This window comes from Lontra canadensis, unplaced genomic scaffold, assembly GCF_010015895.1.
Source record: "Lontra canadensis isolate GAN:19392208 unplaced genomic scaffold, GSC_riverotter_1.0 scaffold65, whole genome shotgun sequence".
NCBI lineage: Eukaryota > Metazoa > Chordata > Mammalia > Carnivora > Mustelidae > Lontra > Lontra canadensis.
This window is the reverse complement of record NW_022631059.1, coordinates 569,546-584,848: the sequence shown is the minus strand read 5'-3', so window position 1 is coordinate 584,848 and position 15,303 is coordinate 569,546. Positions and strand designations below refer to the sequence as shown.

Sequence of the window (15,303 nt, the reverse complement as noted above, 5' to 3'; positions counted from 1 at the left end):
CTCTGGGGACTGAGCTGGGGGGCGGCCTGGCTGTCCACCCGCCCACCTCTACGTACACAGGCCTCGCACTGCCTGGCACATGGTGGGCTTCCCATCAGCTCCAGATGAACAGAGCTAGGTCCCAGCCAGGAAGCCCAACAGCAAGGCCAGACCGGCCTCCAGCCCCCAGCCCCTTGCCTCAGAAGCCCTAGCAGCCCTCAGCTGGCCCCATCCTTGGGCAGCCCCCAAGTCCCAGCTGTCCTCCTGCTCCCACTACTGCTCTTCCCACCCCCGGGGAGCACTCTTCGACCCACCGAGGCCCCCAGGGATGACATCAGCCCCACTGACCCCCCACCCCCAAGCTGTGCCCCTTGTAACCACCATGCCCAGATTCAGAGCAGGCACCCCACTGCCTCAGAGACTGTGATCTGGCCGCAAGCCCAAGCCCCCTTCCTGGCCCTGTGAGCTGTCCAAGGCCCTGGCGGCCCTCAAGCTGACCTCTCAAGCTTTGGGCCTGGAAACCACCGTCCTGTAGGAGGCACGGGGGAGACGCACCACAAGGAACCCACACACTCAGCCAGGGACCGCAGGGACAAGGGGGTCTAGGGAAGGGGCAGAGCCCCATGGCTGAGGGTCCTTCCAAGAGGAACAAGCCTGGTTCTTTTTTTTTTTTTTTAAGATTTTATTTATTTATTTATTTATTGTTATTTATTTATTTATTAGAGAGAAAGAGTGAAAGAGAGAGCGTGTGAGAGGGGTGAGGGTCAAAGGGAGAAGCAGACCCCCCGCTGAGCAGGGAGCCTGATGCGGGACTCGATCCTGGGACTCCAGGATCATGACCTGAGCCAAAAGCAGTTGCTTAACCAACTGAACCACCCAGGATCCCAGGGTCCCAACAAGCCTGGTTCTTACCAGAACGTTTCTCCCTCCTGGGGTCAACGGCACTGACCCATCTGCCTTCTAAGTGACCTCAGCGGCCCCAGCAGGCCCGGCTACCTCTCCAGGCTCAGGCCTGCCACTGCACCCCCCCCCCCATCCCAGGTTCTACTGGCTTCCCTGCTTGTCCTTCCCCGCCTTCTTCACCTACCTTGGACCCCTGCTGTCTTGTCTCACCAAGTGGGGGCCCTGCCCTCTGGACCGGCCCTTCCGCTTCAAGGAGCTCCTGGCTGTCGGGCTGAGCCATGGCTCACGGCACATGCTCAACAAAGCCACGTACCGAGTGTCACAATGGCACAAGGTCTGAGTCAGGGCCAGCCCCGTCCTCCCAGCGGCATGAGAGCCCCTCCCCACGTCTCACTCTGACACCCCGTCTCCAGCATCCCTGCCTGACTCTCTGTTCCTTACCGGGCAGTGAAGGCAGGGGGCTGTTGGCCTCAGTTTCCCCCACAGTTTTGTGAACCCAAACACCAAATCCCATCACGATTTAAACCCACCGGAAGCTGCCCCTCGCTCGGGGATGGCGCCCAGAGGCTGCCAGCACACAGTCCTGCTTCTCAGGGGAGGCTTAGTCAGGAGAGACACAGGCACCAGGCAAGCCCGCTGGGTGTATGCTGGCCAGTGGGGGCAGGGGGCTCGGCCGGCCACTTCAGGCTAGCATGTAGTCAGGGACTGGCTCCAGAGCTGAGACCAGAGGAGGGAGGCTGCTGTCACCCAGTGGGTGGCTCCAGAGGCCATGAGCAGAGATGGCTGCACCCCAGCATGGGCCCCGGAGAGCCAAGAACACCATGGTGTGGCTTTGGTGCACTTGACCCACTACCAGACTCTAGGTTGGGTGAGTGCAAGGCTGAGGCAGGGATGGCAGATGTCCCTCAAGAATTAAATTCGATTTGCACTAAAGTCATACCTAGTTCATGATCCCAAATTAGCCCCCTGAAGGGGGCCAGGAAGCCAGCCCGGAGGTGCTGAGAGTCAATGAGAGGGGAAGGTCCCCGGGCGTGAAGCAGGCTTTGGGGAAGCGGCAGAACGTGAGCCAGCTGGCAGGTGCCTGTGGCCATCCTGCCCAGTCAGGTTGTCCCCCTCGTGTGTGAGATCCCCCTCACCCTGGTGAGAACCCCTGCAATAGGGACTGGCCCACCGGGAAGAGATGAAGGAGGTGGAGAAGGAGCTCCCCTTCGGGGGCCCTAGACCACACTGCGGCCCAAGCCAAGTCCCGGTCAGGAAGTCTACAGTCCCAACCCTCACCCAGCCCTACGAAGGGTCCTATCCAGGGACTGCCAGGCCCTCCCCTCCCAAGGCCTTGATTTCCCTTCGGCTGAGTGAGAAGTTGGAGTGGGGCCAGGAATCCTGCAGGGATCCTTGAGGGGGTTTGAAGACGGGGAGGGCCCAGTGGAAAAGGTTATGAGAGCTTCCGCGTGCCTTCTCCCCAAAGCCCCTGCAGACATCTCAACACCCGCCCGTCAGGAGGGAAGAGACCCCCAGCCAGGGCCTAGAGTACAGAGGGAGGCTGGGGCTTGGGGCCTGTGAGAAGGGACTGAGCGGCTGGGGGGAGGGCTGATCTCCACCCAGAGAAGGAAGTTGTCCTCCCGATCTGCAGACCGGGTGTGGCAAGGCCCCACACGCTTCAGGGTTGCCCCGAATAGGGGGCCGCTCTTGACAACCGCCCGTTCAAATAAGCCTCCCTCTGTGCCCCTGCTGCCCTCCGGCTCCTGCCCTCTTTTGCAGCCTGGGCCTGGCCCGCAGCTGGGTGCAGGGCGGCTGAAGCTGGAGGCCGGAGTCCCCTACCCCCGAACTGTGGGGAGGGGACACCTGCTTTGAAGTCCGGAAGGGCAGCAGGGCTCCACGCACACGGTAGCGCCCACGGCTGCGGCGAGGGTATGCTGCTGGGGGCCCACAGACCAGAGGCCCCAGTCTGTCCTGGATGAGAGTGGGACAGGCTCCATCCCCAAGGGAGGAGGCAGAGGAGAGGGACACTGCAGAGGCTGGACCTGCCGCGCCAGGGTCCAGCGCCCCCACAGCCTCCAAAGGGCTGAAGAGGTTGAGACCGGGTGGACCACCTGCAGCCCCGGAAAGGCAAAGGAGCCTCGTTCTGGGACAGGAGCGAGGCCTCCTTTAGGGCAGGAGAGGTGGCGGGATAAGCCCTGCTCCGGGACCTGGTAGGAGGGTCATTTAATCACCCCAATCCCAGGCCAGGCCGCCCCAGCTTGGACTGATGCCGTGGGGCCGGCCCCCACAAGGGCGGGCGCAGGAGAGCGGGTCAGGGACCCGGCCTAGCGGAGGCGGGAGGCGGGACGGGGCGGGGGCAGTCTTGGATGAGCTGGGCGGGGCCGGGACGGAGGCGGGGCCTGGCCAAGCTGAGGGCGGGGCCGGGGCGAGGCGGGGGCGGGGGCGGGGCGAGGCCTGGTCGGGCGGGTGTTGGGGTCTGGCCAGGAGGGGGCGGGGCCTGGCCGGAGCCGGGGGGTGCCCCCGCCCTCCGTGACGCGAGCGCGGCGCCGCGATCCAAGCCGGCGCGTCCGCGCGTGCGCACCGCGCGCGCTTCGGTCGCTGAGCGGCCCTCGGCGGTCTCCTCTGCAAATGGGCTCCGTGGCCTAGTGTCCCCGTCCCCGCCACCTGTGGTCGCGCGCCGAGGCCCGCGAGGGGTCGCCGCCGAGGTGAGGCCCCTGGCGGCGCGTGAGTGGGGTCATGCGGCCCGAGGGGGCGGGGGGATGACCCCGGGCGCCGCGGCTGGCGGGACCCACCGGCCGGCGGACGGAAGGTCGGACGGCCGGGGGCGCGGGGTGGGGGCGGCCGCGCGGGCGGGACCCGCGCCTCCTGGAGCCCCAGGCCCGCGGCCCGGCGCACAAAGCGCCTTTGTTGCGGCCGGTGCGAGCCAGTTCGCGCCGCCCGGACCCCGCCCGGACCCGCGCCGCCGCCGCGGCTGGCGCTCCGGGAACCACCCCATCGGGTCCATCTGGCCCGCGGCCTTGACCTCGGCGTCTGGATGGGGGCGGGTCGGCCCGAGGGTGGAACGCCCTTCCCGAGGGGCGGCGGGTGACCGGAGTGGCGCCCCGACCCCTGCGTGCGCAGGTTTCCACCAGCCCACAGGCGACGGTATGGCCGCCATCCCCTCCAGCGGCTCGCTCGTGGCCACCCACGACTACTACCGGCGTGAGTAAGCCCCTCACCCTCTGCCCTACAGGCCTCCTCTGGGAGCGGGGAGGGCTGCTAGGGACCTGTGGCTCTGCCTGGGTGCTGCCAGCCAGGCCGGCGCTTGGTGGACAGGGCAGGGGTCGCGGTGCCCCGCGGAGCTGACCGGGGCCTCTCTTCTCCAGGCCGCCTGGGCTCCACGTCCAGTAACAGCTCCTGCGGAAGTGTGGAGTGCGCTGGGGAAGCCATCCCTCACCCCCCGGGTGAGTGCAGGTCCACTCCCCCTGGTGGCACCATCTGGGCGGGATCCCACCAGGAGCGGGCAGCAGCACCATGACTCCACTTTGTTCCTCTCAGGTCTCCCCAAGGCCGACCCGGGCCACTGGTGGGCAAGCTTTTTCTTCGGGAAGTCCACCGTCCCGTTCATGGCTACAGTGTTGGAGTCCCCAGAACGGTGAGAACACGTTCCTGGGGGCCAGCACGGGAGATGGGGGCAGGTGGAAGTCGCCTCTGACCACAAGTTCTCCCCCAGCTCGGAGCCTCCCCAGGCCTCCAGCGGCACCATCACCAGCGACTCAGCTCTGGAAGCCGTGAGGAAGCAGCCTGGTGGCCGGCCTGGCAAAGCCAACGTGGGGCCGCCATCCTGAGGGCCGAGGCCGGGCTTGGGGAGGTGCTGCGCTCATCAGAGCCCCTCTCCTTCCCTCCCCCCCTTCCTATAGACCAGGCCGGCTGCTGCAGGCAGAAGCAGTCGGGTTGTTTTATATCAAAATAGCAAAACACCAAAAAGGAAGTTGAGAGAATCCCACTCTTCACTGTCCAAGCCACACGCAAACCTTCCACACGCCCTGGAACCCTGTGCCTCGCACCATGTGGAAAATAAACTCCAAGCAGCCAGTAGCCCTGATGGTGTGTGTGAGCTGCGTGCCCTGGGAGCCCTTCCCCACCTCACTTCCTGGCGGGGCGGGAAGTTGGTCTGGCCCAGGTTCACGCGGGCAAGCTGCTTTGGCGAGTGCGGAGTGCGGATGGGGAGGGTTCCCCCAGAGCCTGGGAGCACAGGCAGTTCCGGGGGCCGAGGAGAAGCCTCCAGGGCAGCTGCTGAGGTTCAGGTCCTCAGACTTGGCCCCTGCCACTGGGTTCAGGAGCCCCCAGTGAGAGGGACCTAGTGCTCCCCCCAACTCTTGACACCAGGGAGGGCAGTAAGGGAACAGGACCAAGGCTGTCCCAGCTGGTGTGGAGCAGCCCACTGGGCCATGCTATCTCCAGGTGCCTTCCTAGAACAGTTGTGCCTCTTCCAGCCCGTTGTAGGACAAATTCTGGTCAGCCCCCCACTCCCCCGGACACAGGGACCAGAAATTAATACCGAGTGGTAAGGGGTGTGGGGGCATTCCAGAGGGACTGTCTCACCAGAGGTAACCCAGTTCTGGACAGACCAACCAGGGACCTGGGGAGGCTGTGGTTGTGCCATTCTCCACCCACCTCCTCGGGCAGGCATGCTTAGTGGGCTGACAGTGTCCACACTCGGTTAGTGGCCAGCAGGGCTTGACCCAGGTCTGGTGGTTAGGGAAAGGGGGCTTAGTATGAGGTCAGGGGAGCCCGGCTCCCCTCCTGCTGGTCTTCCCCCGGGCGCGTGCTGTAAACAGCTGTGCAGATCCAGTCCAAGGCATCAGCGGAACTCGTGGGCCCTAGGGCTGCAGCCACCATCCTGTGTGCCACCGTTGTGTCCAGGCAGGAGGATGGGTGGAGGAGGTCCACCTTCCCAACACTCCAGATGGACCCAGAGTGGAGCGGTGCCCCAGAATCTCTCCTGAGCACTAGCCAGCCTCCCCAGTGTCCAGATGAGTCCCTCAGAGCTCATGTGGGCAGCTGCTGATAGCCATGGCTGCAGGCAGGAGACAGCAGTGCCCCACCAGCAAACAGCCCATCTTCACAGAGTGCCGGGAAGTCTGTGTTTCCCCCAAGTGAGGAGATTGGCATGGGCCGGGTGGCATAGGGTGAGCCTAGCCAAAGCCCAGATCCCTCCCATGCACCACCTGAGGAGGTCCTGACTGAGCGGGTGGGCTTTAGTTCAGGAGCAGCAACAGCACCACTCCCTTTAGAAAGGAGGGTCGTCAGGCTTCTGGAGAGTTCAAGTTGGAGTTGACAGTGGCGGGCCCTGGCACTTGGCAGGAGCTGGTGTCTCAAGAGCAGACAGGAGGACGGGCAGCCTCAGCTCCCTGGCTGCAGAGGGCAGGCTTCCTCTGCCCCAGGAGAGGGCGGGCCCCCCAGTGTCCAGCCCAGTTCTGGAACTGTCAGCACCTTCCGTGGGCCTGTCCTCCTGATGGGAGGTCCAGGACGGCACTAGGCCCATCTTCACAGGACCTGGCGAGGTGGCCTTCCTCGGTGGCAGCAGGGAGGCTGTCCCCCTCAGAGCGGGTTCTCGTACCTGCTGACACTGGAGAGCTTCTCCCGCAGGGCTTGGAAGCAGGGCCGGTGCCCGGGGTCCCTGTGCCAGCATGAGAGCGTTAGCTTGTGTGTGGCGGCCGGGCACTCCAGGGGACAGGGCATGCGGTAGCCCAACTCCACCCTCAGGAAGGCCTCGCGGCTGGATGTGCCTTTGGCGGGACGGCCAGAGGGGCTGCAGGGGCTGGAAGCTGGTGCCCAGCGAGCCTCTCCTCGCCTCTAGGACACCACGCTGCCCTCTACCCTCCCAGGAAACCCTGGGCTGAGCTGCCTGCTGCCCCCCTGCGCACGGATGCCCCCGGAGTGCCACCCCCGGGAGACTGGCTGTGCAGGTGCCAAGTCAGGTGATGGCACCCTCCCGCCCTGTCCACCATCGGGGATGCTGTCGGGGGCCCAGTACCTGGATAGGGTATCTGACCCCGACTGAAAGTCTCATGGAGGAGAATCCGGAAGGACCAGACATCAGATCTGACGGAGTAAAGCCCTTGGGAGAGGGTCTCGGGGCGGTCCACTTGCAGGGGATGTTGTGGTCGTGGGAAACGTAGATGTCCTCCTGCAAGCGGACACGCGCTGGGTGGGCCTCGGCAGCTGCCCACACCCCACCCCTGCCCTGGCCATGCGTGGGGAGCTGGGGTTCATGGGGGCCAGTGCAGCTCAGGCACCGATGACCACCACAGTGCCGCTAGAGCGGGTGCAGCTTCCCCTCCGATTCAGGGAGGGGGGCAGGGCAGGGCAGGGCTGGAATGCACATGCTCTGGTCCCCACATGGTATCACAGTCCCGGGGGTGGGCCCGTATGAGCATATGCTCGGTCTGTGACTACCATGGTGGCCCCGTGGGCATGCTAGCTGCTTCACACAGCTGTCCCCAGCTCCCCTGACACGCTTGGACAGTCCAGGGGAATCACGCTCAGCCTGCCTTCCCAGCTGCCACCGAGTGCTGAGGGAATCGCCGTTCTAGAAGCAACCAGCTCACGATGAGGAAGGAACTGCAGCATCAGGACAGCCACCCGGGAGCAAAGGGCCCCAGACGCCTGCTCTCAGAGTCCCTGAGCAGGGGGCACCAGGAACAGCGAGAGAAGCCGTCGAGCCCATGTGACGCTGGTCTGCTCCAGGAGCGAGCCGGTGACTTCAGGGCTTTCAGGAATTTGGAAACAGCTCTAAGGAAGCACGTGATGACTGTAAGAGATCCCCGTTAAGTGTCAAAAATGTGATTGTGGCTGAAATACTGAAGCGTGCACACGGGGACTTGGGTCTAACCGCGTGGAAGGAGTGGAGGCCTACCTGGAGGGTCTGATGGGGACAGAGCACTCAGGACATCATTCTGTCCACTCCTGTCTTCTGTGTGCGGGGCGGGTGGGGAAGATGTCTCCCCTGAGCTCGCAAGGCTCCCCAGCCTCTGCCCCCATCACACAGGCGAGGCAAGCCGCCCAAATCAGTGAGCACAGGCACACCCACCTCCCCAGCCACCCTGCCCATGTGCAGCCTCCCTTTCCTCCTGCAGCCCCTGCGAGGGCAGACGCCTCCCTTCCAGCCTTGGAGCCCTCCGGGAAGCCTCCACTCCCCATCGCGGCAAGCTCTGGCCCCGGAGCCCTGTATCTCGCCCTCCGGCCTCCCCGAGGCTGAAGGCAGGCAAGCCCCGGACACCCCAGCTCCAGGCACAGAGGACGCCCTGCACCCCTGCCTTACACCCTGGGCCCTACCTGGATGAGCCTGGCTAGCCCAAAGTCACCCACTTTGCAGATGTTGTGGGCGCCCACAAGGATGTTCCTGGTGGCCAGGTCCCGGTGGACGTAGTTCTGTGACTGCAGGGAGCACATGCCCTCGGCCACCTGAGAGGCAATGTCCACCAGCTCTGAGACGGGCAAGGACTTCTCGGAGTCTGCGGAGCAGGGGGAGTGTGGTCAGAGGGACTCTGCGTGCCACCGGGCTCAGGCGCCAGGCTGGGCCAGAGGGCCGCTGCCTGATGTCACACTGGACCGGGGGACCTGTCTCAGCCCTTCCAGGAGGCGGTGATGGGTTAGAGCGAGAGTGCAGCTGGCACACTCCCTCCACCCCACGCCCCGTTTCCTTTCTGGGAACCCTCACTAAGGCCATAGGAACTCCTCGAAGCATTGTCTCAGAGCGGAAAACCTCAGAGCGGTTCCACACCAGGTAACTCGCGAAACAGGCACCGCTCGTGGACATGGTCGCAGGCCAGCGGGTGCGCCGTCCTGAAGGACATCTGATGGCGGGGACCCAGCGGCAGTGGTCAGACTTGCCGTAAAAAACGTTCGGTTCCGCGTTCCAAACGTTACCGGGTAAAAATCGCCCGGGCCCACACTTCGTGCAGCATACGCTTCTCGCCCCAGGGCCGCTCCGACACGTAGAACCGCCGCTGACCGCAGCGGTCGCGTTTGGTTTGGGAGGTAAACGAACAGGTCCTGTGACCAGGGTCTGTGAGTCCGTGAGATCCTCCGTGTGTGTGCAGGGTGTGTGTAGGAGAGGTGTGCACGCATGTGTAAGTGCTCACACGCGTCCAAACATGGTGGGAAGGGCCAGCGCCTTCCAGAGAGCAAAGAGCCAGGCTGGCGTGTTCTGGAAGCTGTGGTGGGGCAGGCCTCAGGGACCTGTGGCTGAAGGAATTAGGGCGGTTCTTGTCTTACTTGTACTTCTCCGTGTTTTCTCCAGCTCCTACCATGAATCGGTGGTGTGTTTTCACAATATACTTTAAATCCTTTCTCAAGCAGGGCCCGTGGACAAAGGCACCGGAGCTCCCTGGTAGCCTGTGCCTGGTACCGGGTGATGTGGGTTCCCCCCCTTTGTGCAACTTTCCCACAGCCTCCAAAAGCACGGGTCCCTTGGCTCCCGGGAAAGGAGCCCCGAGTGCGGCCCAGCAGGCTCCCCTTGGCCATGAGCTCCGTGACGATGTACACGGGGTCCCCCACGGATGCCATGGCACACAGCGTCATGATGTGCTTGTGCTGAAGCTTCTTCATGGCCTGGATCTCTGCCTGGAACGTGTGCTGGTGCAGAAGGTTGTCTGCGGGGTCAGGTGGCCTCGGTGGGTGCAGTCCCAGGCCCAGCCTTCCCCAGCGCCCCCCCAGCGGGGGGCCACGGGAAGGGGACGCTGGGCCCACCACTGCCCTCATCACACACTGGACACCATGAGTGCGACGCCTGCCCAAGCCCGATGCAAGGCAGAGCACCCCCACGTGTGCCCCCGTGAGCCCCTGATTTCTGAAGGGGGGTTAATGGGTTTAAAGGAGATTTGAGATGAATCTTCAAATTTCTAGTGGTCTATTTCTTTTACTGGTTTTCCATTTACCTTAAGAATTTAAAATTCCCTTTTGAAATAAATGCATTTAGGTGAAAACCTAGACATTGAAAGGAAAATGCCGCGGGAAGCTGTTGTAGACGCCACACACAGTGCACCCTGGGCAGGCACGTAGCACGCGGGACCCCACCCCCTGAGCAAGGCCAGGAGGGCCTGCTGGGTCCCTGGAGGGGGCCCACTCACCTCGAGCGATCACCTTAATGGCCACTCGGACCCGGTCCTTCCAGAACCCTTCGAAGACCTCCCCGAAGTACCCAGAGCCCAGCTTCCTGCGGAACCTGAACTCGTGCGGTCTCTCCCAGTCTGCCCAGTGCAGCGGGGGCTCAGGCTCAGGCTGCAGAGACAGGCGGGGGTGTGGGGCACCCAGCCCACCCTTCAGGAATTCCCCACTCTGACCCCACGACGGGCAGCCTCTGCTCTCTCCTCTGATGCAGGCAACCTCTTGCTGAGGTCCCGGGGTCCAGCACGCGGCCGGGCTTTCCCAGAGGCCACCGCCCCCTCGGCCGCCCTCTGCCATATCCTGCAGATGCCCTCACCGCCCTTGCAGGGACGAGCCTCTGTGCGGCTCGAGGGCGTTGCTGATGCTGTGATGTCGGCCACACAGACAAACCTCCCGGCCAGAGGGACGCAGGACTGGGCAGCAGCATAACAGACCCTTCCCTGTCCCAGGCGTGAGCACAGCCCCTGAGGAAGGCTGGTCCCAGCCCAGGCCACTTGCTCCCACGCCCGCATCTGGAGGACCGCAGTGTCAGAACAGCGAGAGTCCCTGCGGCCAGGTCTCCCCGAGGCCCCTTGAGCCAGCGAGCACCCTGGGACCCACACCCACCCCATGTGATGGGAGGAGTGGGAGCACGGTGGGGAGCAAGGGGGTGTGTGGCAGGCAGCTCTACCTTCCGGCAGGGCACAGTCAGCCGCAGCCCGTGGGACAGGCTCCTCCAGGAGCTCGGCCAGGCTGGGGAAGGACGCGGCCTCGCTGAGGTGCAGCCGGCCGGCGCGACGCCAGACCCTGTAATGCCTCACGGCCTGCCTGTCCCGCACTGCAGGGATGAGGGGGGAAGCCCGTGGGCTAGGGCACTCAGACAGCTGCTCGGGAGCCGGCAGTCCTGCCCCCTGGAGGGAAGGCCAGGGTGGGGAGGTAGGGGGGGTGGGGGTGTTTGCCAGACAGCGGGAGGAGGCCGGGCCAGGGGCCAGGAGGTCAAGTGCAGGTGGGGCCACAGAAGGGAAAAGATGCAGGAGGCCGTACCTGAGAGAGCGTAGTCGATGCCCGGCTTCTTGCTGACCCTGACCAGGAAGGCCCCCACCCACTGCCCTCAGCCTGCTGGCGATGCTGCGCTTCCAAGCAGGAGATGGGTCCAAAGAACCACCTGGGGGCGGGGCCAGTCCTAAGCCTGCGCTGACCTTCAGCCCATGCCCTCTGACCCACATCCTCTCACCCTGCCCACTCTGAATCCCAGCCCCCCTCACCTGACCAGCCACCTCCCCATGCCCCCAACCCTGACTCACAGCCCCCCTCTGATACGGTCCCTGGCCAGAGGCCACTTCATTGCCCATCAGAGACCCCAAATGCCCCAAGTGGCTGGTATGGACACCAGGAAAGGCCTCAGTGACCCAGGAGTGGTGCAGGCACCAGCCACCACCCTGCCCAACGCGTTCCCCGAGTGTAGGGTCAGAGCCACTCCTGTCCCAGAAACATACCTCCCATGCCATGAGTGGGACCACCTTGTCCTGTCACCCGGGCCACAGACACTCTGCTCTAGAACCTTAGGAACTGGGGTTCGGCGTCTGAATGGCAAGGCTCTACATGTGCACATTTACGCACGTGCCCACCCGTGCTCCCACACACCAGCACCACAGCTCAGATAAGCCTGGACAGCAGGGTGGGGCTGCCAGCTGCTCTGCCCTTGGTCCCTACTCGCTCAGGCATCGCTGCCACAGGAACCCCTCACCCTCCCCGGGTCCCCATGAGGGTCACGCCCCACCCTGGCCAACTTAGCATGTCTTGAATCTCATTTGCTCATTCCTCCAAGCACCCTGCCTCCTTCCTGCTTTTCAAAGGCACTAGGTTCTCAGGACCTCAGGGCCTTTGCACCAGCCATGCTCTGCATGTTCCCTGTCCCAGACCCCGCCTTCTGAAACCATGCTGTCTGTGACCACACCGCTTGTCTCCCCGCACGCATTTGCCACGTTACTCCTCCAGAGCTTGGGGTCACAGGGGCGCAGGCGGGCAGCGGAGTGTCTCCTGCCAGACCCTCCTGGCCCAGAGCTCAGGCGGCTGTGCACATGCTCACGCCAGGCTGCCCTCTGTGGTCCGAGCCTCCAGGCGCCTCCTTGCAGGGATGGGACAGCCTGCAGCCCACGCCCAGACGGGCATGTCGCAGTGACCCTCCTGCTTCCTCTAACTAGGTCATGCATCTGGTTTCGGCTGTTTGGAAGGTGAGTGATGCTTTGCTCCCCAAAAGGCCCAGTCCCTGCCTGGGCCTCCCTCACAGACCCCCTCCCTGTCGGCCACCCAGAAGCCCCCTGTGGGCCCCTCCTTCCCCTCTGGGTCCTGTCATCACAAAGTGACTGTGGCAGAGCCCAGGGGCAGGGGCCACATGCCTCTGCAGCTCCGTATCATGTCACCCTGCTGGTGCCTAGTCAGCTTCAGGGGACCAGGATGGTGGGGTCCAGCCCCAGCCAGGGGGCACGGGGAGGTGGGGTCACGGGCCCCCTGTCCTCACTGGCCTCCTGGAGGCTGGCCCAGCACCCCGCCCCCCCCCCAGCGCCCAGCCGCAGTGGCACAAAGCTCTGTCTGGAGGGCTGCCCTGCCCTGAGCTCTTGAGGGGCTGCAGGGGGCCGGGGGGCACCTTGAGGGGACCCACAAGGGCCACGGGGACACTCACGGCTCAGACTCTACCGTCTCCTTCTCGGCCAGGTAGTTGTGGAGCGCGTAGCCCTCGGTCAGCAGCCTGCCCACCTCATCCAGCGGCGTGGCCCACCTCCGCTCCTCCTCCTTCCCGGCCACGTGGAACAGAGCCCTCGCCCGGAAGGTCAGCTCCTCATCCCTCTGGGCCTCCGAGTCCCAGAGGCCACATACTGGGGACCCGGGGGAGCCTGGCCCCAGGACGCCATGGCGGGTGCATGGCAGGACCGGCCTCCTGGCCTCACAGCCGGTTCCTGAGCGGCCCACAGCACCCCTTGTGGGTGGGAGCCGTGGGCCGGTGGGGCGGACCCTGACAGGCGGTCCCCACCCAGCCGAGGAGCCGGCCCACGTCTAGTGAGGAGAGGCCCTGCCAGGCCAGCCACACCTGCACCTGCCGGGGCTCCCTCCCTGGGCTGCCCAAACTCCCAGGGCTCCCCCCGACCCTCCGACCTACTGAGGCCAGGGCCACCTGGGAACTGCTCTTGCCCACCTGCTCCAGGATGTGTGCCCACCACGTGGGGGAGGGGAGGACTGAGTAAGCCGTCAGAGAGGGCCCTCCTGGGGTCCACTTTAGCGGTGGGGGCTCAGGGATGAGTGGAACCGAGGTGGGAGGGGGAGACGAGGGATTGAGGCCTGTGGGTAAGTCACCCCTGCCCAACACTCCGGGGCCTCTGGGACGGTGCCGGACGGAGGGCCAGCGAGCTCACAGGGTCGTGGCTGGAGGCCCAGGGGGCTGCTGCCTTCCTCTCCGTACTCTGGAGGCTGTCAGCCATGGTCGAGACCACCAACCACTGAGGGGAGCTGGGGTGGCCACACCTGTCCTAGATGTTGGCCTCCAGGGGACAGTAAAGGGCAGAGAGGTGCTGGGAATAGGGAGCCCACACGGGGGCGTGGGCTGGGGGACAGCAGGGGCCACAGCAGAGAAGAAAGAGCCCTGCGGCGAGATGGGGACCAGGGCATAGAGAGGGCTCGGGGTGAGCGCCTTTGGTCCTCGGCTGCCCGGGGTGAGCGCCTTTGGTCCTCGGCTGCCCGTCTGAGGGGCTGTGGGGACTCTGGCCCATGACGGGAGCTCCAGGAGGACGATGACCAGGGGAATCCTGTACTAAGCCTGACTTAAGCACCACTCACTCCATTTTGAGATCGAGAGGAATGTGTATTACAAGCAAGCGGGTGATCATCCTGGCGCCGCTTTCATTGACGACGAGGGTGGGGAAGGGGCCAGGGAGCAAAGCACGGGGCAGGCTGGGGGCGGGGGCTCCATGGCGCCTGGGCTTCGTGTCCAGCCCTCATTGCTGGGCAGCATGCTCCGGTCACCCCCGCCCTCAGACCCGGTCGTGAGCTCATGCCCAGGGCCTTGGTGTGTCTCTCGGGGCAGACGTCCAGGGCTCTGCCAGGGCAACACGGGGAAGCGGGACAGTATTGACACAGAAAGTCCCCTGCCGCTCCTGGAGGCCCAGGCACCAAACCTGTTGGGCCTGTGGCTAACAGACATGCCAGGAGGGCACCACTGACCACCATGAACACCGCCTCTGGTCCCAAGCCCAGCACACCCCTTCCCTCAGGCCCGCGTCACACTCGCCTGCTGCTGTGTCGGGGGATGGGCGGGAGGGGGGACGTCCAGCTCCATCCCTCACCAGGAGGCCCCTCAGCCCTCTCAGGGCAGGAGGGTTTGGTCCAGGCTGCCAGCCAAACCCTTCTGCTCCCACCAGCCCCGCCCACGCTGGCACCTGAGGCTCAGCCCTGACCGAGGCTGGTCTGGCCTCAAGTGGCTCGTGCCCACCTCCTCCCTCTGTGTTGCCCTCACCCGTGGTGACCTCGGCACCCTCTCCTTCTCCTCCAGGAAGCCCCCCACCACTCCAGCCCTTCACAGCCTCTGTGCCCACCTTGGAGTCCCAGCTCCCCCCTGTGCCAGCCCCTGGGCAGGGCTGGAGGGGCTAAGGGGGAAGGGAGGGGCTAATGGGCCTCACAGTGCAGAGCTGACCCTAGACGGTGCATAGAGGCCTGTTCCCTCCAGGGGACAAGAAGCTTGGCATGCCTCTGCCCTTCCATCCCACAAGCCTTCCGGGGGCACAGCTGCCACCAGGGGGTCACAGGACGGTGGGGGATGAGGACCCTGAACACAGACCACACCTGCCTGGTCCCCATGCCCCTCGGGTCCCTCTCGTGGTGACTGGAGCTGGCTGGGTGAGTGAGAACAGGCGTGTCCCACCCAGCTCCTCACTCAGTGACGCCAACGGTGGCTTGAAATCAGCCCGAGCAGGAGCAGGCATGTTGACCCAACACCATGGGATCCAGCCCCACCCCTGTCTGACCCCGGGCGAGCACCCGGGACCCAGAACCCCTGACCTTCACCCCACCCCCAGAGAAGGATCTCGAGTCTCCCAGCTCCAGGAATGACCATGCAGCCTGCCCTGCCCGTGGCCTGACCCAGGCTTCCCCAATTTCAATCCCAGCCCCAGGGAGATGGAGTGGGCTGCTTGGTCCTGCAGGGGTCCTGCTCCCTGGGGCATCAGAGTGCCCTGGGGTGGGGCCCTGGGCCACATGGGGGCCAGCTCTGTTTCCAGGGACCAGCTGGTAGACCTCCCCATCCGCTCCAGCTGCTGTTCC

General features: G+C 64.8%; 2 protein-coding genes across 2 annotated transcripts; one reads left to right on the top strand and one right to left on the bottom strand.

Annotated features, from left to right (window-relative positions):
• The first annotated feature begins 3,461 nt into the window (after positions 1 to 3,461).
• PPDPF (pancreatic progenitor cell differentiation and proliferation factor) lies at positions 3,462 to 4,938 on the top strand. The gene is made up of 5 exons (XM_032878691.1): positions 3,462 to 3,566; positions 3,982 to 4,062; positions 4,227 to 4,304; positions 4,399 to 4,495; positions 4,574 to 4,938. The coding sequence occupies exons 2-5, from the start codon at positions 4,008 to 4,010 to the stop codon at positions 4,686 to 4,688; spliced, it is 345 nt and encodes a 114-aa protein (XP_032734582.1). The 5' UTR covers positions 3,462 to 3,566; positions 3,982 to 4,007; the 3' UTR covers positions 4,689 to 4,938.
• Positions 4,939 to 6,444: 1,506 nt separating this feature from the next.
• PTK6 (protein tyrosine kinase 6) lies at positions 6,445 to 12,905 on the bottom strand. Its single transcript, XM_032878690.1, is given in 12 exon segments — positions 6,445 to 6,632; positions 6,881 to 6,985; positions 6,988 to 7,033; positions 8,182 to 8,360; positions 9,339 to 9,500; positions 9,978 to 10,128; positions 10,685 to 10,727; positions 10,729 to 10,831; positions 11,038 to 11,094; positions 11,097 to 11,158; positions 12,677 to 12,866; positions 12,869 to 12,905. Coding segments are annotated over 12 exon segments (1,323 nt in total).
• Between the last annotated feature and the right edge of the window lie 2,398 nt (positions 12,906 to 15,303).

What these genes read in the sequence shown, in the direction of transcription:
- PPDPF (XM_032878691.1), top strand. Translation starts at nt 4,008, where the DNA reads ATGGCCGCCATCCCCTCCAGCGGCTCGCTCGTGGCCACCCACGACTAC. An exon ending in AGCCATCCCTCACCCCCCGG is followed by an intron (nt 4,305 to 4,398) that starts GTGAGTGCAGGT and finishes TGTTCCTCTCAG; the next exon opens with GTCTCCCCAAGGCCGACCCG. An exon ending in GTGTTGGAGTCCCCAGAACG is followed by an intron (nt 4,496 to 4,573) that starts GTGAGAACACGT and finishes GTTCTCCCCCAG; the next exon opens with CTCGGAGCCTCCCCAGGCCT.